This window comes from Syzygium oleosum, unplaced genomic scaffold (assembly GCF_021117445.2).
Source record: "Syzygium oleosum isolate NSW1041296 unplaced genomic scaffold, Sole_v2.1 Sole_v2.13, whole genome shotgun sequence".
In the NCBI taxonomy this organism is placed as follows: Eukaryota; Viridiplantae; Streptophyta; class Magnoliopsida; order Myrtales; family Myrtaceae; genus Syzygium; species Syzygium oleosum.
The window spans coordinates 60,946-83,245 of NW_026607497.1; the positions used below are offsets into that span (position 1 = coordinate 60,946).

The 22,300-nt window shown below is 42.2% G+C and overlaps 4 protein-coding genes and 1 non-coding gene across 7 annotated transcripts; 1 reads left to right on the forward strand and 4 right to left on the reverse strand.

Moving 5' to 3' along the window:
- Positions 1-133: 133 nt before the first annotated feature.
- LOC115692248 (nuclear transcription factor Y subunit C-2) lies at positions 134-2,460 on the reverse strand. Of its 2 annotated transcripts, none has more exons than XM_030619050.2 (2): positions 2,165-2,460; positions 134-1,164 (listed from the first exon to the last, which is right to left on the reverse strand). In XM_030619050.2, the coding sequence occupies exon 2, from the start codon at positions 1,108-1,110 to the stop codon at positions 319-321; it is 792 nt and encodes a 263-aa protein (XP_030474910.1). In that variant the 5' UTR covers positions 1,111-1,164; positions 2,165-2,460; the 3' UTR covers positions 134-318. The 2 variants fall into 2 exon arrangements, with proteins under 2 accessions (XP_030474910.1, XP_030474911.1); XM_030619051.2 differs by lacking the exon at positions 2,165-2,460 and adding an exon at positions 1,900-1,917.
- An 868-nt stretch (positions 2,461-3,328) lies between these two features.
- On the reverse strand, positions 3,329-11,986 carry LOC115692245 (uncharacterized). Of its 2 annotated transcripts, none has more exons than XM_030619045.2 (9): positions 11,677-11,986; positions 8,053-10,867; positions 7,884-7,964; positions 6,887-7,039; positions 6,506-6,669; positions 6,119-6,266; positions 5,916-6,038; positions 4,981-5,068; positions 3,329-3,815 (listed from the first exon to the last, which is right to left on the reverse strand). In XM_030619045.2, the coding sequence occupies exons 2-9, from the start codon at positions 10,825-10,827 to the stop codon at positions 3,616-3,618; spliced, it is 3,732 nt and encodes a 1,243-aa protein (XP_030474905.1). In that variant the 5' UTR covers positions 10,828-10,867; positions 11,677-11,986; the 3' UTR covers positions 3,329-3,615. The 2 variants fall into 2 exon arrangements, with proteins under 2 accessions (XP_030474905.1, XP_056172915.1); XM_056316940.1 differs by lacking the exon at positions 11,677-11,986 and adding an exon at positions 11,183-11,442.
- Positions 11,987-14,973: 2,987 nt separating this feature from the next.
- Positions 14,974-15,046, reverse strand: TRNAR-CCG (transfer RNA arginine (anticodon CCG)). The gene has a single exon. It is a non-coding gene; the product is annotated as a tRNA-Arg (tRNA).
- Positions 15,047-16,561: 1,515 nt separating this feature from the next.
- On the forward strand, positions 16,562-18,799 carry LOC115692246 (putative Peroxidase 48). Its single transcript, XM_030619047.2, has 4 exons — positions 16,562-17,021; positions 17,138-17,335; positions 17,676-17,841; positions 17,949-18,799. Exons 1-4 carry the CDS (start codon positions 16,656-16,658, stop codon positions 18,440-18,442), a joined length of 1,224 nt encoding a protein of 407 aa, XP_030474907.1. The 5' UTR covers positions 16,562-16,655; the 3' UTR covers positions 18,443-18,799.
- Positions 18,800-20,290: 1,491 nt separating this feature from the next.
- LOC115692249 (uncharacterized) lies at positions 20,291-22,300 on the reverse strand. Its single transcript, XM_030619054.2, has 2 exons — positions 21,835-22,300; positions 20,291-21,019 (listed from the first exon to the last, which is right to left on the reverse strand). The coding sequence occupies exons 1-2, from the start codon at positions 22,063-22,065 to the stop codon at positions 20,504-20,506; spliced, it is 747 nt and encodes a 248-aa protein (XP_030474914.1). The 5' UTR covers positions 22,066-22,300; the 3' UTR covers positions 20,291-20,503.

The window sequence follows — 22,300 nt, forward strand, 5'->3', positions numbered from 1 at the left end:
TCGCTATTTTTTAGTTTGTTTCCGTCCCTTGCCCGATCCTGTTCAGTTGAAATGCTTCAAGAACAAAGTTGTCGCATCCACTCTTTTCTGGAACCGTTCACTAGGGCCTCATTCAAGCATTGCAAAGGAAGTATAATGTGCGGTTAAAACAACCTCACGCCAAAGATATTAATGTAGGAGCTATTACAAAATCCAAACAAGTTACAATCGCATCAAATTTCAGTACTCTGCAATCCGAGACAATTGCTACCTCTCAATTACATGCAAAGGAACTCCATTAATACTAAGAAGCTGCGATAGAAATTGCATGACCCCAAGTCAAGAATTCGTCTGCTGATCGTCTTGAGTTTGCTGAGATTGAGCATGTGGCCATGGCACGAAAGACACCAGCGGTCGAGGCTGCTGGGCAGCATAAAGTGCTGCTTGATCAGCAGGCTTTGCCATGATCATACCTGGGTGTCCCATGGGGTGTTGTGGTGGGACATAATAATATGGAATATCAGCCGGAGAGCCAACCACAGGAATGGTAGCTTTAGTAACTCCTAGCCCTTCCTCCTTTAACTCATCTCTTGGAATTATGTCGACCAAGAAATCAAACACATCCGTCCTGGAGATGGCAGCTGCTATATCGTTCTTTTGCAGTGTCCTCCGTTTGTTTTCTTCTGTGTGAATCCAAGAACGCAAAGTCAGCTCCAAGATGAACATCTCACAAGCTTTTGCAAATATGACTGGAGCCTCAGCAGAGATCATTCGTACATCTTCATCAGCTTTCATTATTTTCTTGATTCTGGCAAGCGGAAGGCTGTGATTCTTGAAGTCCTGAGTTTGCTCAATTTCTTGCATCTGACCCGCCCAGAACATTTGAAGCTGTTGCTGCTGCTGCTGATGCTGTTGGTGATGGAAGTGTTGGGCTTGTTGGTATGCAAGCTGATGAGGAGAGCCAGGGAAAGTACTGGGTGCCTGAGTCGGCGAAGGTATTGTTACAGCAGGAGTGCCAGAAGCGACTACTGGAGCAGTTGGAAATGGAGGGGCGTATGCCATTTGGTTTGTGCCAGCCACAACCCCGACTACTTGCTGCTGCTGCTGCTGTGTTTGTTCTGTCTGATCCATGACAAGAATAGTTTATATCTCTAACTGTCACTCCGAGTGCCCTATCATCAATAGCTGTAAGGGAGACCAAAAAACAAATCAGAACATCCTGTCTGAATCTTTTCAATAGCGCATTACAGTAAGCAAAAGGCCCATTGCATAGCAACTATTGAAACCTTCCTCACAATTTCATGCCTTACTATTGCTGAACCAGTCACAGGGTAACTGGAGTTGCTGATCCTTTGACTAATGCATGCACGAAGTGGTCAATACTTGTTATCCTAACAGAGAAACTGAAATAACTTTGATCCACAAGGCAAGCATCACCATTTAGATCTTTGGAATGCATGCTATTTGTTCTTTTTCGAATATCAAGGCACCAAGAGATTTTGGTCAGGAAAGTGCGACTTTGCAGATGATTATCATTGTTCCAGTATTGATGTAATCTGTGCAGCTCCATGAGAAGTTAAGTGTGCATTACCAAATGAACATATGAATTAACAGCTACCTGCCGCATTACGGGTTCTCAACCAATTGACAGGGTAGAAATTCATAGTAGATTGGATGCAATGGTAGGAATTCATGGCAGATTTGGGATGTGATGTTACGCTAAGTGCACTCTATTTTACGGCTTGGCTATATGATGGCGAGAATATTGCGTACTTAGTGTATGCTTATACACAAGCAGTGGTATATGTACTAGGACAAAAGCTGTGATTTCCTTAAACTGTAGAATAACTAAGCAAAATGCAGGAAAAGCATACAAAATGCAAGAGCAGGAGACAAGCGAAATCAAAAGAGCAACTCAACTAGGCAAAAGGAGATTGAACAGAGGGGGATTCAATAACCTCCCCAAACCTAAAACTCATTCAAGTCCCTTCATTTATCGAAGTGTATGGTGTTGGACACGTGATTGACAAGCATCCGAAAATATAAAACCCATTTGAACCTGTCATTCCCCAAAAGGGAGAAAGGGGAACATGGAGAGACAGACACAAGAAAGTTTAAAAAAAAAACATTCGAAAATCAAGGACAGGAAACAGTTGAGTGACAATGGGTAGCAAGCTAACATCACCGGAAAGAAATTTAGCAGAGCTGGAGCTCCTGTACTCTTCAGTTGCATGAAACCCTAGAGTTCTTGTTTTTGAATAGCAACAGCAGTAGCTCTAAAAAGGGATTTCAGAGAGAGAGAGAGAGAGAGAGGTTTCCAGTAAGTGGGGTGAGGTGGGATGACAAATGTCCGGCAATGTCAAGCGTCTGACTTTTCGGGCTCCTGAAGATGCACACATGGCCGTCATCCATTGGACGAACATAAAATAAAGGGGCAGAGGAAAGAAACAAAACGACAGTGATGTAGGTGAGGCGTGAGTGCGGGGACAGGTGAAGTGAAGGCTGTATTTCGGTAAAACGGCAGGTGAAGAAGCGAAGGTGAGGAGTGAGTCTTCATATTTGCTATGGTCGTTCGTTCTTTGGGGCCATTTATTTTGTCACTCTCGTTTCCACTGGATTTACTTTGGCTTTGGGTGGATGTAGACTGAGAAGAGCATAAATTAGATCGGGTGTTCGCTCAACTTCCACCGTCTGGATCTCATCAAATGGATTGGACTTTGGACGACGAGCGTGTTTCGAACTCGAAAGTCCAACTCACTTTTTCAGGATAAATTCGCCATTGGAAAATGGGGAAGATGTCAAGTGTACCATAAAACATCTCAATTCCTCGGAGACAGATGACCAGCCTTGAAGAACAGACGCACGGGGTTTGTTAGCTCGTGAGGATCTCTAGTTGCTCCTTGATTTATTTTGTCGCAACTTGCTGATATAAGGAAGAAACTACTGCTATGATATCACGGACCATCGCCACCATTTGCTACGCATGAGCAATGACATTCCATCAGTCACTCAACTCAACCACTCTGTCTTCCCTCCTTATACGAACTTCATTTTCAAACAGCTGAAACTTTAAGTCTCACGAAAACAACAAAATCCTTCAGTAGTTCAGCTGTTGCTGTGCAATGTACCAGAAGTTGACAAGATGCTGGCATATAGGACTCTTGAATGAATTCCTAAACACAGTCCGCAGCAGCAATAAAAAGAAGAAAAGAACCCACCACATGCATAATGCACAGGAAATATGCTGTCCTCACCATTGTGACTGAATCTGATGATAGGAAACCCAACCAAAGCGAGTAAAACGTTGGGAAACTTAACCAAAGCATCTGAAAAGCATTGCACGAGAAAATACTACCACGAATTATGAATCAGCGTGCATATTTCAGAGACAGATTCACAAAAGCAGCATATACCATGAAAGAAACCACGATGTACAAGGTCAATGTTGATCTGTCTGACAGTTTCAACAAGGTCCCGCCCACTCCAAACATATGGAGCAGCTAATTCCCCCATTATACAAGCTATCTTCTCCAAGAACGTGCAATTGAATTTGAATAAATGAATTGTCTGTTTCGATGAATCATGACAAGAACAGATGAGTGCAAAAAAATACTGTTCCACCATCAATGATTGGCATCATTTGGATGCTTTCTGACCATGGGCTCTCCCGTGGCTTGCTGCTGCTGCTGCTGACAGGACACGTAAACGGGCAGCAATTTCTGTAAAGGATGGCCTAGCAGTCGGATTGGGTGCCCAACACTGTTCCATTAGCCTCCGCCATTCCTGATCACAGAAGCTTGGTATGGGCGGTCTCAACGTGTTACTTACTATGCCTCCTGCTTTGCCACATAAAATCATGAGGATACACCATATATTGTATATAGGATATAATCCGACATTTGAGCTGATAAAGAGAATACAGTGGAAAGATCCTACATACACATATACATACAACTATCTATCTATAGCAACGAAATTTCTCAGAAACAATCACCATCAGGCCATATTGAAAAAGATGCTTCAACCAAACACAGCACAAAAATTTCGAGGTTGATGAGAATGCATGATAACACACGTCATATCATAATCCAACACGAGTTTCTACAAATGACAAAATTAATCCTTAAAATTAATGCAATAAAGGCTGCAGGAAGGTCTCATAACTTAGTTTGGCCAATAAATAGGTCAGACCTTGATGCATCATCATGGTGGAGAAGGCACATTGAAGGAACACTTAAAACCATTGATAACATTTGACTAGAGCTGTAAAGTATTCAGTAGTATCAACAATACCAACAAAAACCGAGGCCCTAATATAGCAAGCGGAACCAATATACATGCAGCCAAAAATAGTGATAATGGTCTTGGTCTTCCACTTCTCAATCCAGATTTTTACTTAAAAGTTATGTTCCTAAACAGACAATGATAAATCCTCCTCAGTCTGTATTACGTGCTACCATACAGTGTTGCAATTCCAGGATTCTCTAGGTAATTATAAAATGAATGTAAGACATGCTTTTCAAAATGGTCAATAACCTTATCAATAACGATTTGACCGCCTTAAATATTTATAAACTATCTTCTACACTTTCACCGACATCAATATTTGCAGCAAATGAAAATTCTCAACCATAGTCGCTCAGACAGCCAACTTTCAACAGAATGTAAGAAACTGTAGTGGTCTAATTACCCATTTATTTCTGACTGATTAATTCATCCTGACAACATAAATTTCTTTGGCAATCAGTTCTTAGTGCGATATTTCTGCTTCTCTCCATCTTTGCCAATAAATCACAGTATTTGTACCAAATTGACAAGCTCACTTCATCAATATAGAGAATTAGCTTAAGCTAGATCAGTTTCATTTACTGATCAGTGACTGGACTGCATCATCATGAAACACAGAGAACAGAAGCACCGCTACCTCATTCACATTCCATCAAAGCTGCCCTCAAATGAATGGTAATTACAAGAAGTCATGAGAAGAGTACTGACACACACCTATAATTGCACCATAATGCATATTTGCATACGGTTCCTCCCCGGTGAGAATCTCCCACAAAACAATACCGAAGGAGAACACGTCCACCTGTAAATTAATAATCCACAATGATGAACAAAGCCCCTAGCAAGGACACAATTTTTACAGTACTCATTGAAGGAAATTGACGTCGTTGAGTGATGCTCATAGCTACTTAACTTTTATGTACAAAATAGCCTTTCCAATAAACTACCACCAAAAAGTAAAAATATACTGTAAAAATTGGACAAAATCAAACAACAAACAGCTAATTTATATGACAACAAGAAAAGGCCAATTGATGAAAGTTTAAACTGCAAATAGCACATTCTCAAAACATCCAACTTAGAGAATCATAAACACCCAAATCATCAAAGCTATGGATCATAGGATGGCAATAGGGATTGGGTGCACAACTTGCCAATAAAGATGAGAGTAGCTTTCTGCTAAGTTGGGTCATTGTAAACTAGCATTCTCATTCATGGTTGTTCATTGCAAATTATCAGAATAAGATAGCTTTTCAGCGGTACGTCTTCCACCTTTACTTATGGGTAGTATTTCTTCCACAATTACTGGTAAGTCGCAACATCAACCAGAATGTTAAAATGACATACTAGCATAGCTCATCCAAAGTTGAATTCAAGATAAATATTTCTTCTAAAATAAGATTGCCGTTTTAAATCTCTGCCACCATATCTCTTGATTGTGCGAGTACATGGTGGAAACAATTGGTCCCCCAAACTTCACAATCCGGCATACAAGCATACCCGAAATCAGGTAGATGTACACAGATCATGAGGGAATAGAGTGGTTGTGCAACTCTGATCACAATCCCATCAAATTAATTTAGAACAGATAACCCTCAGTGATCAACCCATCTTATCATTTAGAGACAATGCCGATGACAACATCGTACCTTTTCAGAGACTTTATTGCTGCTGCCATTTAGCAACTCAGGGGCCATCCATGGTAAAGTTCCCCTTACTCCACCAGAAACCAAGGTATTTCGCTTGATTTTTGACAGGCCAAAATCACCAACCTGAAAAAGGACATTGCTTATTATGCAAAAATAGTAAGTAAACAGTTCCCTGCTGCGCAACATTCAAACTGCAATCTTACCTTGCAAATGGGACGTGACGGATCTTTCAAATTCACCAGCAAATTGTCACATTTCAGATCAAAATGCACAATATTCTTTGAGTGCAAGTATTCCATCCCAAATGCCGCATCCATTGCAATTATGAGGCGCTTTCGACGGTCAAGATGCCTACAGAGTATGCTGGTTAGGGGCTGGAGAGAAGATGAAATGACCATTGAATGAAGTGAACTAGTAAGATGACATGCTTATTGTTTCCAACGCATTTAAATTACATTTCTGTTGGTGCAGTGATATAATTCTATCCTTCCAAGTGCTCATATGTAATCATGCCAATTGTAACAACCATAAAACAAATTATTGATTCAATGCATCAGCAAATTTAAAAAGCATGAGGCCGGAAATCTTACTTATCCTTGCGGAGTAGAACATGCCTTAGAGAACCATCAACCATAAATTCTGCCACAGTGGCTAAGGTTCCTCCAGGTCCATCTTGCACAACACCATAAAATGCCACAACATTTGGATGGTGAAGCTTTGATAGAATGTCAGCTTCCCGCCAAAACTCAGTTGTCTAAGAAACAAGAACTAGCTTAGTTAGTAAACGGATAGAGCATCAGAGATGCATCCAGAGAAAGATGGAAAAAATGATAAGAAAAAGAAGGGAAAGAAAAGGAGAATGCTATCAGCAGTGATCTCAAAAGTACAGAGCGACGTTCTGGAAGCACGTGTATAGCACCCATATTAAAACCACAATTGAGTCAATCTATCATTTGAATGAAGGGACTCACTAATCTTTCCTGCTCCGATGATCGACCTGTGAAGCAAATTTTCTTTATCCGTTTGATAGCAACATCTGACCCTCTCCATTTCCCATGATAAACAGTTCCAAATGTACCAGAACCCAGTTCTCTGAGTTCTTCAAGATCTTCGTTCTTTATTACCTAGAACATGCATTTGGAGGGGTCACCAAAAAGGACAAAAAGAAAGCTGGCAAACCAAATCAGGTGAAAGGAAGTCCAAAAATAAAAGTTTCATAGAAGAACACCCAGCAAAGAAATGAACATGTGAAATGGTGACAATTTGCACAAGCTCAACGGCAGCGTCCAAAGTAAAGGATAGATGTGAAGTGTTTGACACATTTTGTCAAATACTTTTGAAAAGATGAAGAATGCACAGGCCAAAGAGTGTCATATCTAAAGGAACTATTAGCACAATCGTCCCATATGCTATGGATGTCAGTACAAGTCTTACAGCATTGTCTTATTAACAAAGTTAACGTTATAATTTTCACTTTAGCACTGAGGCACAACAAAAGGGATCCACCACCATCAAATATGTTTTGGGAATTAGGGCTTACCTATTCTACAAATACTGAAGAGAACTAATGTCAAGCCTACCCAAGAAGATCCTAAAGACAGATCCATACTTATTTTAACTGCCCCCATAACCAATGCACCCTTTCCCCAATGAAAGAAGCAACCTGATTCATCTTTAGAGCCACATGAGTCAGCAGGAATTTAAACGGCAACCAGACTTTTTGGCTTCTCGTCGTTAAAAATTTTACAGGGAAAAAGAGCATGGCAACAAGAATCTGATTTGAATGGGGAATAAGAGTCTTGGCAGAGACGGCCACCCCATAGTAAGACCAATACGTCTGGGGCTTTCATACCACCTACCCAGTGTTCATAATTGCCAAGCAAAGGAAAAGGATCGGATCGGAGCCGATATCTCAGAAACCCTATCTATTCATAGGGGTAGGCAAACCAGCTTATTCAAGCATCATACCTGCAAAGTGCTGATATCAACACCTCCCAAAGAAGAAGGATCCAGAGGTGGCAGACCCGTACTTCTTAACTCTATTTGACCCTGAATAAATTAAAAGAAAATCAGAAATCTCGTAATAAAAAAATTCACTTGAAAGATTGATCATAACAAGGCATCCTCTGAAGAATACCTCATATTCTGACTCAGGTGTCCTCAAGTTCTCTGCAACAGAATCAAATCGCAACCCTTCACCATTCTTGAGTTGGGAATGACCAAATTCCATGTGCAAAGCAGATGTGTCGGTAGTACCAGATACTTCAGGCAATTCTTCAGGGCCATTCTGAGCACAAATGACAGGGGAATTAACATTGACCTTAGGATCTTCATCTGATCTTATCTGTGTCAAGTGATGAGATCTATCATCACCCTGTCGAGCTTTTCCAACCTCATAAGGGAAAACAGGATGATCCTGGTCTATAAGAGAAATATCATTTCTCTTATATTCTTCGTGTGCCAACATCTGGAAGTATGACCAATGCTTAGGTTCATGGTTTTCCATGTTCAAGCTCACACCAGCCCCATCTTTATGCAGCTGAGTGTAATCAAATGAATTTTCGGAAAATATTGCTTGGGCAAAAATGTCGGAAAGCACATCACGAGGAAACCGCTCATCAATGTCAATGAGAATGTCTCCTTCCTTTGGTTTCACCTTATGCTCGGGAAGAACAGATATGCCATCGTCATTATATCTAGTGTAAGTAACTTCAGATCCAGCTTCAACAGTCTCAACAACCGGGAATTTCTTGTGATCAACTAAAGGAGCATTCTTTGCGTGATTAATGTTGAGAGTGCTAATCTCTTTCGTAACACCTTTATCATCACCAAAGGACGCCTCTGGCAACTTAAGTTCACTGTCCAGCCCATACTCTGTGGCTCTTGAAGTTATTTGAGATATACCATTTGCAAATTCTCTATACAACTCAAGTTGTGCAAGTCCATCATCAATCGTCTGAGGTTCTCGACATGGAGGATTTTCACCAGAAACGGGCTGTTCTATTTCAACACGGGGAGTCATTTGTTTTCTCTGCAAATTACCATTGACTTCTGCACTTGGACCAGGCTGTGCAAGGTCCAAACCTGAATGAGATACCATAAACTGAGAACCAAGTGAATCATCTGACTTAGATAACCGACTAAGTAACTCTGCTTGTTCACGAGGAATCCTCTCAGAGCGATAAACCCTCTGAGGAAGAACAGGTGGCTCAACATAACTCAAACCATTCGGAATGGACTCAGAGTTACCTTCATCTGGAGCAATAACAGTTCTTGCTGTGGAACAGTTGTCATAGTTACTGACATTGGGAACCTGCACTGAAGTTAGAACAGCATCAACAGACACGGGAACCATTTCAGGATCCTTATTTTTCCCCACATTGTTTGAAGGAAAATAGGGTGTGTCCTTCTCAGTCGCACCTTTTAATGCCGATAATCTGTTAATCTGTGAGTATCCCATCTCATCAATCTCATATGACTGTGAAACAACAGAACGATCTTTCTTCAAGGTAGATGTGCCGTCAGGGTCACTCTCTTGCTGGACAAAGTTTTCACTTTTTGGTTTCTCCTCCCTTAATGATGACTCAGAGTTCACCTTAAGCAAACTATCCTGCAGATGCATTTCCATCAAACCTCCCTGCTGATTCATAAGAACGTGAAATGGCATTGTAGTGAGCGTTTCTCCTAAAAGAGAGCAAGTTGACTGGTCACGCCCATAGGGCAAGTAGTATTGCTTTGTATCTCCATTTTGCAATACCTGGCCGTTGTAGAACTGGGGAACAGTTTGACCGGCATAGGAGGAATCACTTAGAACCGCTGAAGACAGAATTTGTGATGGTGAGACAACGATTCCAGCCAAAGGAGAAACACCGACTCCAGCTGCATTAACCTCTGTACCGATATTCTGTCCATCTAAATCATCTAAATTATTTGTTGACGAGCTAGCAAAACCATGAAGCATTGAGCTTTTTCTCAACCCAATATCCATTCCATTCACAGCAACTACAAACTGCATCTCAGACTCACCATTTGTACTCCCGATACCCAAGTCAACATCTTCCAAATCACTCATGGAAAAAAGGAAAATCCTAAGCTTATGTGAGCCCTCTCTAAAATCTAGCTCCTTACACTCCTCCATCATGTTCTGCAGATCTTCGTCAGAAGATACAGAGACCAAGGCATCCAGGTCTTCTCCAGGGAGCTGATACTTTATAACATGAGCTTGGCCATAAATTGTCAGCATTTTTTCCACAAGCTCCTGCCAAGAAATGTCCTTCCCTATGCGTACGATTCGTGTATCCCCTCCAACATACCTGAGCTTTCCATCACTTGGACGAGGCAGAATTTTACCGCCAAAGCTGCAGAGGACCTTCATACTCATCGATGAGCTATCAGAGGCACCTGAAGAGGTGCTCCCTGGGATGAACTGCTGTGAACTTGCACAGGTTGATGTTCGAGGAACTGATCTAATTGAGGGATAAATACTTGAACCCTCATGAAGATAGGAGTTCCTCTCGAGCTCTCTAGGAGCTTTCTCGGTGATGTTAGTCATTGAAATGTCTGATCCACTTTCTGAACCTGTGTGGCTGATGCCTAAAATGCCCTTTAGTTCCAAGTAACGCGTTGAATTGGAATCACCGACTGCATTTTCAACAAAAGGTTTCCGGGTATTTACTCGATCACGCATAAATTCAAGCGCGAACTCCTCACCTGTCTGTATGGAATAATTGAGAACAGGTTTAGCTGCTGAAGCACTTATCTCAAGCGGTCCTACATGAGTGCTTGCAACTCCCAGCGGAAATGACTGAGATGCAGGATGAATGTTTTCCAGGCCAGGCTGCCCTGTGTCATGATAGAACGGCCCATATGTTATTGGTTGCTCCATGAGACCATCATTTACTACTTTCTCCATCGTATCCTAAAGAGCAAATTCCGAATCCAGCCAAAACAACCTGGACAGTGGCACAGCAAACATTCAGATTAGCCAATGCAATGCATCGGAATCCAATCATACCCACAGTAGCATCATATTTTTAAAGAGAATTATTAGATTTGATTACGGAGGCATGCCGAGAGGTAGTTGGACTTGGAGAGAGCCAGAAGCTTCGCTCATTTTTGAGACAGCAAATTACTGTGTAAATGACCAAGGCCTTTCGATGCATTTCGTGTTGAGCATACAAAGATCCAAGATATGGAGAAAAGGACAAGACACAGGCAGAATTTTACAGAACAGTGGATGAGACAGGGTGAAGCTACAGCATAATCACCTTTACAGTTCACAGTGCATTGAAGAAAATTCACGGCATGACAAAAGCTTGAGTTCGCCGAGGCCGAACTCAGGTAGTGACCTACTAGTAGTCCGAAATGGGTGTCGAACTCAAATTCATTGCCCTTTTTCTGCATCTTTATGCTTGACCTCGATGTGAATGGATTTGGATACTTCTCTCTTCTTCTTCTTCTTCTTCTTCTTCCGGGCTACACGCTATGGTGGGTGGGGAAAAGTCGCGAACTTTTTGAAAATCTTTACCTCAAGACGGAAGAGGAACGACGAAAACTAAGCAAAGGCTAAGTCCCACAAAAGCTCACGAAAAAGTAACTATGCACACAGCAACATTTCCAATCCACAACAGCTTCGAAAGGCTAATCTCGTATCTTGGGCAACCGCCCGAGGAGAGGAGCCTCGATTCACGGACGAGCGAAGGAACGCCTGAACATCGGTTGAGAGTGCAGAAGGGAAATGCAAAGATGAAGTCCTTTTTACCTGGAGAGCGGTGCGCCGATCCAGGCTCAAGAGGGGGCTGAGTTAGCCGGACATTTCTGTAACTGGCAGAGGAGGAGGCGCGTGAAAGCTCAAAGACTCCAACCCTTTCTTAAAACTCTAAAACTCATGTGGCTTCATCAGCGACGAAGATGGCGTTGCTTGCTGCGGTCACGTCATCTCTCCATCCTTCCGCTGCGGATTGAATTTCAAATTTTGTCGGACAGACAAACCAGAGAATTGAACGTCCTCCCCCTTCCCCCTCGTTTCCCAGCTATCTCCGCCCGACGACACCAGTTCAGTTCCCGACAAACCTCGACTCCCCAATAGAAGGAAAATGTACTGTGTTTTAGGTAGGCACTTCGGCAAATGCTAAGCATACCATGATTACTTAATAAACTAAATATCGTGATAGAATTTTATTAGACGTTGAATATTATTTAGGGATAAATACACTGCAAGTCTCGAAACTTATCATAAAAATACATTTGAATCTTAAAAGCTTTCAAAAAATGAATTAAGTCCTAAAACTTATTACGAAAATACAATTGAAACTTGTCAAATTGTCGCAATCAGTTCTTTCCGTTGATTCTGTAAGACTTTTAAAAAATGCAATCAAATCCTAAAACTTGCCAAGTTGGTGCAATCAAGCTTTTTCCACAAACTCTGTTTAACAGGGTCTTTATTACAATTTTTGGAAAGTTCCGGGACTCAATTTCTCTTTCATAATAAGTTTTTGGACTCCAAATTTACTTATCCTTATTATTTAAAAGGTCCGCTTTCATTGTATGATAACTTTCTTTATTTTGCAACGATTACGACACCTCCATATATGTGCATTCTTATAATTTTCATCTCTTTATTGATTGGAGTCATTGCGCGCTCATTAATAAAGTGTTTTCTAAGTTTCGAATGAACTAACGAAACAAAAACGTTCTCTTTTTCTTCGAGTAACACCTTAATAAGTAAATATTTTCATGCTAAAAGTTGTCATTAACGATCAATTTTCGAGCTCTAGATTTCCTCTCTGGCTTCATTGAAAATCTGTGGAAGTTCTTCTGCACTAGGGAACTCCAAGTAGAAGGAGCAAACAAGTCTTTTATGTATGTGATTGGGTTAAACCAGATGTGACTTGAAGTTAGTGGTGAGTTAAAAATCAAAGTCATTCAATTTTCTGCGGGGTTGCACTGCAATGCATGTAATCAAGTCAAGTACCCATCGAAGAGGCCTGAGATGACGAAGGATGAAAAAGGCGTTCGCCGACCGGGAAAAGAACGAAACAATTACAGAAATATTAGACGCCAAATCAAACGCACGTATTTAGTGAGAGGACCACGACAATCTTCCAAGGAAAGCAAAAGGCGTAATTTACGCAAGAGTTTGACCGCTGAGAGTTGTATGAGTCGTCGATTTCCTCCTAATATAAATCAAGGGGTTTATGTAGACAAATAAGGGTTGCTTTGCTTTGCAAGTTCTTAGTTTATGGAGATGGTCGGCTTAAGGTCGGGCCGTTTATTGTTAAACAATTGAGGGTTGCTTTCCAAGTTGTCCGTTTTTTTCCCCTACGGTTCCGCATCAATTTTAATATATATATGTAACACGCACTCATCTAATAAGTCTTCACGTATAGCATCGGTCCATCGTAGCTAATTGTATGAATATAACATATAATACATGGTGTGAAGTGATGGACATAGAACCACTCGTCATTTCTACTTGGGAAGAGAGAGGTGGAGAGTTCGATTGTCCACCTCTCGAGAGTAGGAGTGGGGACAAAAATCAAAAAGTGATCCATGCTATGCAATGATGAGTATAGGTGCATATGTCTTAGCTAAGGACCATATGAAAATAGATAAATTGCTCCGCTCAAATTTGTATGCATTGGCTAATTGAATTAAAAAAGTTAACTCTAGTTAGCCGTTCCTTAAGTAAAATACGTGTTAAATATAAAGTCCATAACTCGAGGGGCATACTAATTATAATCAGACCGTTTAATTTATGACCCAACGAAACCAAATTTAAGTATTATCTCTAGACGTTCCTTCAGATGCACTAGGTGTGTGTCCGATTCGAGGTGGATCTTAACGATTTTAGTAAAAAATATGGACATGACTTTCAAAGGTGAGGATATGCGCTCATTAAAATAAGAGATTAGTTAGGTAACCACCCGGAGCTTACCCATTCTATTTTCCACTTGGCAAGTCCAAAGTCAAATTAATTTTGACTAGTTAGTGCTATTTTCTTGCAGTTTTCTAAATATATTGAGCGCACTATCAGTTACAAAAGTGATGCCGCGGTGTACATCCTTTATTCTCAATACATTCGTCTTTTGAAGTTTCCATGCCCATCCCATGAGAAAAACCTATTGCAAGTGTAGCGATTCAGTAATAAATTTTTTTTCTTTTGTCAATTGAGCCTTAAACCTTGTAAAATTGTGACAATTCAGTCGATCTCGCCAACTTTGGCCAGAAATCGCTGACATGGTACCGCCGGCATTGGCACAGATAATTTTTATGATTTTTTTAAAATTTTTATGATTATTTTATTTTTCTCTTTTTTTCTTGGTTTTTTCATAGTGGCCAGCTCTTGCTATCACTGGGTTAGGTTGACCTCATAGGCCATGGGTGAGGTCGAGCTCACTAACGGCTGGGCTGGCGATGGTCGAACCTCGTCGACCATGAGCAAGGCCTAACCTCACCAGATCCGATGAGGTATAAGGCTAGACCTCGCAACTGCGAGGTCTGCCAAGGGCTGGGCAAGGCATGACCTCAACTGCGAGGTCGGCCCTCATGGTCTTTGACCTCACAGCCTCTGGTGAAGGCTGCCCTTGTTGATGGCTGGGGCGAGGTCGAGTGAGGTTGGCCTCACCCAATGATGGCGAGGGTTGCCAGCAACAATGAAAAAACAGCAAAAAAACAAAAAACAAAATTGTCTATGTGAGCGATTTCCGATCAAAATTGGCTGGTTGGACTAAATTGGCATAAATGCAAAAAATTTACAACTCAATTGACAAAAAAAAAAGTTTATGACTAAATTGACATAATTACAATAGGTGTAAGACTTTTTTGGTAATTTTCCCTATGAAATGCTCGTGTGGCGAAAGCCTTAATGTGAAAATTCCACAAAATTTATTGTCCTCGGAGTTAGCTTATATGCGGACATTTTCATTTTAGTTTTATGTATAGGTATAGATAGGTATAAATAAAATTTGAGTGAAAGAAGTAAGCCGTAGAACACTTAAAGGCGTGCCTGCGAAAATAAAAGAGAAATGCAGCAAAAGAAGAAAACGGAGAGGAATAGCGATCGCGATGGGACTCGAACCCACAATCTCCCGCTCCGGAGGCGAGCGCCTTATCCATTAGGCCACGCGATCACATGCTTCTACCTCTCCAATTTTAAATATTTAACCTAGTATCTACCCTTATCCATTCGCCCACTATTCTTCCCCAAGTTTACTTAACAATTTAAGAGGAAACCAAACTACGCCGTTGGAATCTATATGTGATCGCCATCACAATATATGGTTGCTTGGAATCCGGATTAAGTGAAGGTAGCGCTTAGATTCACTTGCGAATCTTCGACTTGGATTTTTAACTATCGCGGTCGATTTTCAGTTGTCGCGACGACATAAAGTCATCCCTCTGAAGATCCATAGAGATGGATACGTGGCAGCTCATTACGTAGCAACATCAACTTTCAATTTAACGATAAACCCAAATGAATCGCAAAAATGTCTCTCCACGGATATCATTATGACTCATGCAATGTAATGTTTTTACTTATCTTGTACGATCATACGTAAGTAAAAAAAGGGCAAAAGGTTGTATCATAGGATCATAGGAAATGGGGGCAATGATTGTCCAAAACTCACTCAAAGCAGCGAATCAAGAGAGCACCTACAATCACAGTTCACCAATTCCTATTGCTAAGAGTCGGATGCAAACGGTAACACTCGATTTTATCAAAAATACAGGGAAATTTTTTAATTAGCACGACACAATTACATTATCGTCAAAGGAAACGAAAGCAATGTTTTCATGCGAATTTCCCAGTCAAGCACTACAATATCCGAGCCTTACACAGGTCGATCCGTTCCATTTAGACAAACGGCATGTTTAAGTTGATATGTTATAGTGTCATTTTTCGACCATGACATGATTAGACGCTTCTGATATTCGTGCTTAAAGGCGAATAAAAACATGTTTGAAAACACAAACATCATATAACATTGAAAAGAACTCTAACTCGATAGTACTTAGCAAATGTAATGTGAGGTCAAGCTTACTCATATCGTATAGAAATGTACGGACATGGGCTGTTTTGCACGAATCACTGGACCGGTGATTCCAACATTCTAAAGATATTAAAAAATATGTTCGATACCGTTTCCTAAAATCTGATCATGGCCATGCATACAACCCTCTGGGCTCATCCAAGTCCATAAGGTTCAAAGCACGATTACACAGCCCAAAAAACATATGAATTTAGGAGTCAGGCTAGCCTATGCACGAAGAAAATTCTAGTATTGTTCTATATCACGAATGGACTCGGACGGAGATTTCTAGATAAATACTATCTTGAATGGTCCATTATTTTTACCTATGATTTTGCTAGAGTATCAAAAAAAATTTAAGAATGAAAATTGGGGGGCCACTCATCTTGAAGTTGCAAACCCCTCAACTCGAAGAATTCAAATATGGGGTTTGGGGAAGCCGAAGAAGAAGCAAGTATTGAAATAAGTCGGCGAGGCTTCTCCCCCAACACGGGCACAGCTCGTCGCGGAATTCAGTTAAAACAACAAAACAACAATTCCCTCCCTCCCTCCCTCCCTCCCTCCCTCCTCTTCTTCCCCACTTTCCCTCCAAAACCTCTCCTCTCCTCTCTCCTCTCTCTCCTCTCTTCTCTCTCTCTCTTCGCCATTTTTGCAGAGAGCATTCACCCGAAAGAAAACGCAAAAGATTCAAGAAGAAGGGTTTGACGCCATGCCCACCTCCCTGAACAGGTGGTGGATCTTCATCTTCGTCCTCTTCGTCTCCTTCCTCGTCTCGCTCCGCCATCGCAGGGGCTCCAGCGCCCATCTGCATGGCCAGCCCTTCCCCCCTCCCCCCTTCTCTCCGGATTCGCTCTCCCCCGTCCTGCTCCAGAGGAGCAGCGACGACGACGACGACGATGGCGCGGTCGACAAGGAGGGGGGAGACCCCGCCCTCGGGCTCCAGTACGACTTCTACCGCCACACCTGCCCTGCCGCTGAAGATATCGTGAGGTCATCCATGGCCAGAATCTACTCCCAACACCCCGATGTTGCCCCCGCGTTTCTCCGTCTCCTCTTCCACGATTGCTTCATCAGGGTCCCTTCTTCTTCTTCTTCTTCTTCTTCTCCTTCTCCTTCTCCTTCTCCTTCGTTTCTGTTTCGTGGGTTCCTCGCTTGGAGAGGCTGATTGGCTTGTGTGTTTTCTTGAGTCAGGGTTGCGATGCTTCCGTTCTCCTGGACGACAGCCAGGGAAACCGCAGCCATTCCATAGAAAGGCAGGCCATCCCCAACCGGACCCTCAAGGGTTTCGACAGAATCGATTCCATCAAGCAGGAGCTGGAAGATCGTTGCCCTGGGGTCGTTTCTTGCGCCGATGTCCTCGTGCTCGCCACCCGGGAGGGCATTGTCCTGGTACGCTCTTCTCTCGTTTCCCGTCTCCCATTTCAAGAAACTATCTCGCCCGCTGTCTGTCATTGCCATTCGTTCATGCAGATTTCGATGAAGTTTAGTATTCTCGTGTATTGGCATTGAATTGGCGTTCTATATGGAAAAGTTTAATCATGATTCTCAAAGTCATCTCGGCAATTGAGAAGATTTACTCTACTCCATGTCTAGGAACTTCTTTATTTCCTCCATGTTTCCAGGCTTGCAGCTGGACAGCTACTTGTTTAGTTTGTTCAGTGAATCTTCGTTTCTGTTTCCTTTAACTCCTTATCCTTTTCAATCCGTATTCTGATGTTCGAGTCCACAGGCTGGTGGCCCGTTCTATCCACTTTTCACTGGCAGGAGAGACAGTATTCAGTCCTATTTCGCAGAAGCAACGGCTGAAATTCCTAAGCCAGACGATAATGTTTTCCGGACACTCCACCTATTCGGTCTCAGAGGTTTCGACGAGAGAGAAACAGTCAGTCTCTTAGGTATTATTACACTAAAGTCCATCCTTCTATCTTACTTTGTGGTCAAGTTGATTTGAACTGCAAGTGGAAAACCGGGCACTGAATTGATAAATTCTTTCAATATGAAGGAGGGCACAATATTGGCAAGATTGGTTGCGAGTTCATTCTGGAACGCTTGCACAATTTCTTGGGGACAGGTCAGCCAGACCCAACCATATCTGCAGACTTTCTCAGTGAGTTGAGACACAACTGTGAAGACAGTCAGACAAGCAGCAATAGCAGCAGTGGCACTCCCCTGCTCATGGAATCAAGGAGCCTTACTAAGTCTGATTTGGGTTTGACATACTTCCCACAGTTAGTGACTTCAATATCATCCGGATCAAGCTTCGACACACATTATTACCAGAGCTTGCTTAGGGGGAGAGGTCTTCTATACGCTGATCAGCAGTTAATGACCGATGAGAGAACTGCAAGTGTTGTAAGGGCTTATGCCTCGGATGATGGATCAGCCTTCAGATTGGACTTTGCTCGTGCTATGATGAAAATGTCAAGTCTTGGTATATTGTCTGGATCAGATGGTCAGATCCGAAAAAATTGCTCGTTTATCGCCAACGGCAATTGAGAGAAAATATTACTTGGGCAGATTGTGCTCTCTTTAATCCTCTCAGTGGCTCATCTCGGCATCTTCAGGTCTTGAGATTGATGACACCAGCAAATTGTGCACGAACGACCACAACTCCATCCCAATATTAAGCTGAACCAGCAAGCAGCGATAATGAAGTTTTCAGCAACAATAGGCAGCTATTTCGGTGACAAACTATGTCATAATGCTTCAGAGCATTGAGCGTTCTTCTTATGCAATGTAAACAATCACTAACCTGTGTAACTTTCTCTTCTCGGCTTTACGAATGTATCCTGCCAGAAAAGAACCAGTCAATTTTGGGAAATGGTGACCTTTGTCTGCTTAGCATCTTTTCCATCTATGACACCTCTCTGGCTTTGTACATGTGCACTTTGAGGGTCTTTTGATTTGGTAGAAATGCTAGTGGACACTTCAAAACTGATAATTTTAACGAGTCTTGTGTCTTATCATCTCTTCTATTTGATGAGGAATGTCATAGTCAGAGGAATTGAAAATTCGTCATCCAATGAGAAATGTCGAAATAAATCAATTAAACAATTTGCAAAATTCACTGGAACTTCTTCTATCTAAGGTGAAAAAAAATAAGTATTAGCATTCTCATTATCTGGACATGTATTTTGTGAGCGCGTGCCCTAACTTCTCAATTACTTGCTTGAGAATCGGGTGCTTTGAGATTTATAGTTCTAAAAGTATCTTGATAGTAAAGTCCAAGAGTTAGTTATAGATTACATCTTCCAAAAAGCTTGCCAAACTTGATGCAGCATTTTGAGTGAATCTCGAGAACAATTAGGATAGCTTTGAGAGATGTTTGGTCATCTCATTCACGTGATGACAATGAGAGAATTAACATGCAAAACTATTTTTTAAGAAATTGACAATAGGCTTCTGCAGCATGGCTTGATGCTGCAGAACCATGTTTATGATTCCCCTATGAGAGCGAGTCAATCCTCAAGTGTCTATGTTGAGTCTTGATCTGAGGCCTTTTTTCTGGCTATATTTATGTATTTTAAGCAGGTATTATCCTCTAGAAACAGCTGAATGATATTTTGCTCCTCAAATAGTGAGACATCAAAACTTGGCACTTTGCAAATTCCATCTAGGCTTCTTTCCAGTCATTGCATCAGCATGTTTTCCTGATGCTAAGTAGAGCGAAGCAAACACTATTGAAGTCCTTGGCAACTTTGTAAAAACAGAGTAGCGTGAAACAGATCGATCTGTCTCGATATGTTCCTCAAAAGCTCCTATTTGTGCTGCATGGACTGTCCAACTTATCAGAAGTGCCACCCCATCTTCTCATCCGCTTGCTGTTCTGCAGCAAGCATCTTTATTAGCATCGGCACTGGAGTTGCACTTGCACCACCACGTGAAGATTTCAAGCAGATAGTTGATGATGCTTTTATGGTTGGATTGGAAGTATGAGCCACATCAACACCCCCAGTTTGATTCCACGATGCAAAAGAATCTCTTTACTAGAAGTTGTAAAGTCCCTCTTGTGCAGAAAGTCGGATCTTGTATCCCAAACCAGAATGACAATAGCAGGATAGTCACTCCTGAAGGTAAGGCCTCAACTGAATTGAGGAGCGTGCAACATTCAGGCTATTTAGCTGGTGTATGCCTTTGTGTGCGTTGTGTGCCCGCACGTGCATGCACACGTACCCATGAGAGAGAGAGAGAGAGAGAGAGAGAGAGAGAGAGAGAGAGAGAGAGAGAGAGAGAGAGAGAGAGAGAGCATAGCATCAGTGGCAATGATCACTAATTTCTGTTTCCATCAGAAGTCTTTAAGATTATATTGTGCATGCAACAAACCTATCATTTATATAGAGAAGCTGAAGAAGAAAAGATCTGGCATCAGCTGTACTGCACTAAGGAGGTCAGTGCCCTCTAAAATGTATGTACATTCTACACTTTACTTGATACAAATCTATCTATCTTTGAAAACCTCTCAAATCTCATTTACAAAATTAGAAGAAGAAGAGGGGGAAGGGGGGGTGTCGGGGAAGGGAACAATCTGATCATTAGCATTAACTGGTCATCCATCTCTCAGATTGATATGTTGAGATCTATTCGAGGTTTCTTTGAGCTCGGGAATGGAACAACAGAATTGCAACGGGGGCACTTGGGATTGTCCTTGGAGATCAATATATAAAGTAAACAGCTGGGGCAGCCGGCAGCAAATGCCGACACCTCTTGATTGCTGTCCTCCCCTTGGGTCTCCTTGATCGAAGATGAAGTCAGCGAATGCAAAGGGGATGGCGATGATTTCCAAAATGGAGATCTCTTCTTGGCCAGTTCTCTGTCTGCTCTCTCGAGCGCAGATTTAACTTTATCGAGAGTGCAGACGCTCTGGTAATTGCAGGACGTTGATGGCGAAGAAGATGTGAGTAACTTGAGGTCCAAGAACGCGTCGTCGGAGCCGTTGAAAGCAAGTTTGGAGGGCGAAGGAGGGAAGTTCAGGTCCTGAAACTGAGGAGGTGCTGAATTGATGGGTTGGTGCTTGTGGTTGGATGAGGAGGGCAGAGCTTGGGATCTGCATCGTTGGATATAGACTTTCCCTGACTGAAGGCACGTAGAACCAAATTCGAAATCAATAACAACATTTAGTAACATGAACGGGTTTATGACAAACAAAAAACTAGGGCGTCCTGGCTCGATTCCATTCATTCCTAATCTACGACAGAGGTCTGCATAAATGGGGTGCATGGATGAACAGGTTTAATGGAGCAACAGAGAAGCAGATTGAGAATTAACAGAGGACATAGAAGTGTCAGGCATCGTTTTGGCGTACAAATCATAATGAAGGCCTACACATACAGTGACGCCAATTAAGAAATTTCCTGTCTTTCCACATAAAGATAAAAAGGGTTGCAGAGTTAATCTACCCCACCTGCAGAAGATAAGATGGCCACGACCCCAAAAAGGGGAAGGAGGGTTGTGGGAAGAAAGCCATTCGGTCTACAACTCAAAGTAATTCATGAAATGCGTCCAAAGATTCATTAATTTGGGGTCCGTTTGGTGGCAGAAATGAGCGAAGAAATTCAAACCCAATTGACAAAACAAGCGGCGAATTAAGGAGCGATGGAGCGTGCTTGACTTTTTTGAGGAGATCACCTGACATGAGTTGCAGGAAAAAAGAAAAAAACGATTTATCTGTCGACCCTCCCTAGCCTCTCTTGCGTCATATGCCCGAGGCCATCTAAGAAATTCCCGGTAAAAGAAGGACGATGCCGTGAGACATCCCCGAGTAAGTGTCGATTGCCCAGAAAACATGGTAAAAAAAAAAAAAAAAAAAAAACAAACTTGAGCTGAACGACAACAAAACAGGGAATGAATGGAACAGGAGGAGGATTGAGAAGTGGGGAAGAAGGGGGAACCTTTAAGTCGAGGCGCTTTTCCCAGCCAGAAGGGACGTGCAAGTCGAGGTCAACCAGCTCTTGGGACGACTGGAACTCGAGGCCAAGCAGGTCTCGAGTCATGGGAGGCGTGGATTCCTTACTGGGGTTGTGGTGGAGCATCAGCACCGGCACTGGCTGCGGTTTATCGTCGTCCTTCTTCGTCTTCTTCACGAACTCCACCACTCTGCTCATGCTCACCTCTGCGGCCATATTTTCGTCTGCTTCTCTTCTCCTCTCCTCTCCTCTTCTCTTCTCTTCGTTCCCCCCCAAAGAAAATGTCCAGATTTTCACGCCCTTTGGGGGTCTTATATGGGTGGGAGAGCGTTTGGGAGAGGAAGAGAGACAGAGGCAGAAACGAGGCACGTAAACGTATGGGATGTCAGTACCATTTACTGAAAATACTTCTCATGTATAACATCTCTCTCAGGAGAGAGAGAGAGAGAGA

Coding starts and splice junctions, on each gene's coding strand:
- LOC115692248 (XM_030619050.2), bottom strand. CDS start 1,110: ATGGATCAGACAGAACAAACACAGCAGCAGCAGCAGCAAGTAGTCGGG.
- LOC115692245 (XM_030619045.2), bottom strand. CDS start 10,827: ATGGAGAAAGTAGTAAATGATGGTCTCATGGAGCAACCAATAACATAT. Junction 7,040..7,883: donor TTGATATCAGCACTTTGCAG/GTATGATGCTTG, acceptor TGCATGTTCTAG/GTAATAAAGAACGAAGATCT. Junction 6,670..6,886: donor CATCGGAGCAGGAAAGATTA/GTGAGTCCCTTC, acceptor CTTGTTTCTTAG/ACAACTGAGTTTTGGCGGGA.
- LOC115692246 (XM_030619047.2), top strand. CDS start 16,656: ATGCCCACCTCCCTGAACAGGTGGTGGATCTTCATCTTCGTCCTCTTC. Junction 17,336..17,675: donor CCCGGGAGGGCATTGTCCTG/GTACGCTCTTCT, acceptor TCGAGTCCACAG/GCTGGTGGCCCGTTCTATCC. Junction 17,842..17,948: donor AGAAACAGTCAGTCTCTTAG/GTATTATTACAC, acceptor TTCAATATGAAG/GAGGGCACAATATTGGCAAG.
- LOC115692249 (XM_030619054.2), bottom strand. CDS start 22,065: ATGGCCGCAGAGGTGAGCATGAGCAGAGTGGTGGAGTTCGTGAAGAAG. Junction 21,020..21,834: donor AAAAGCGCCTCGACTTAAAG/GTTCCCCCTTCT, acceptor ACGTGCCTTCAG/TCAGGGAAAGTCTATATCCA.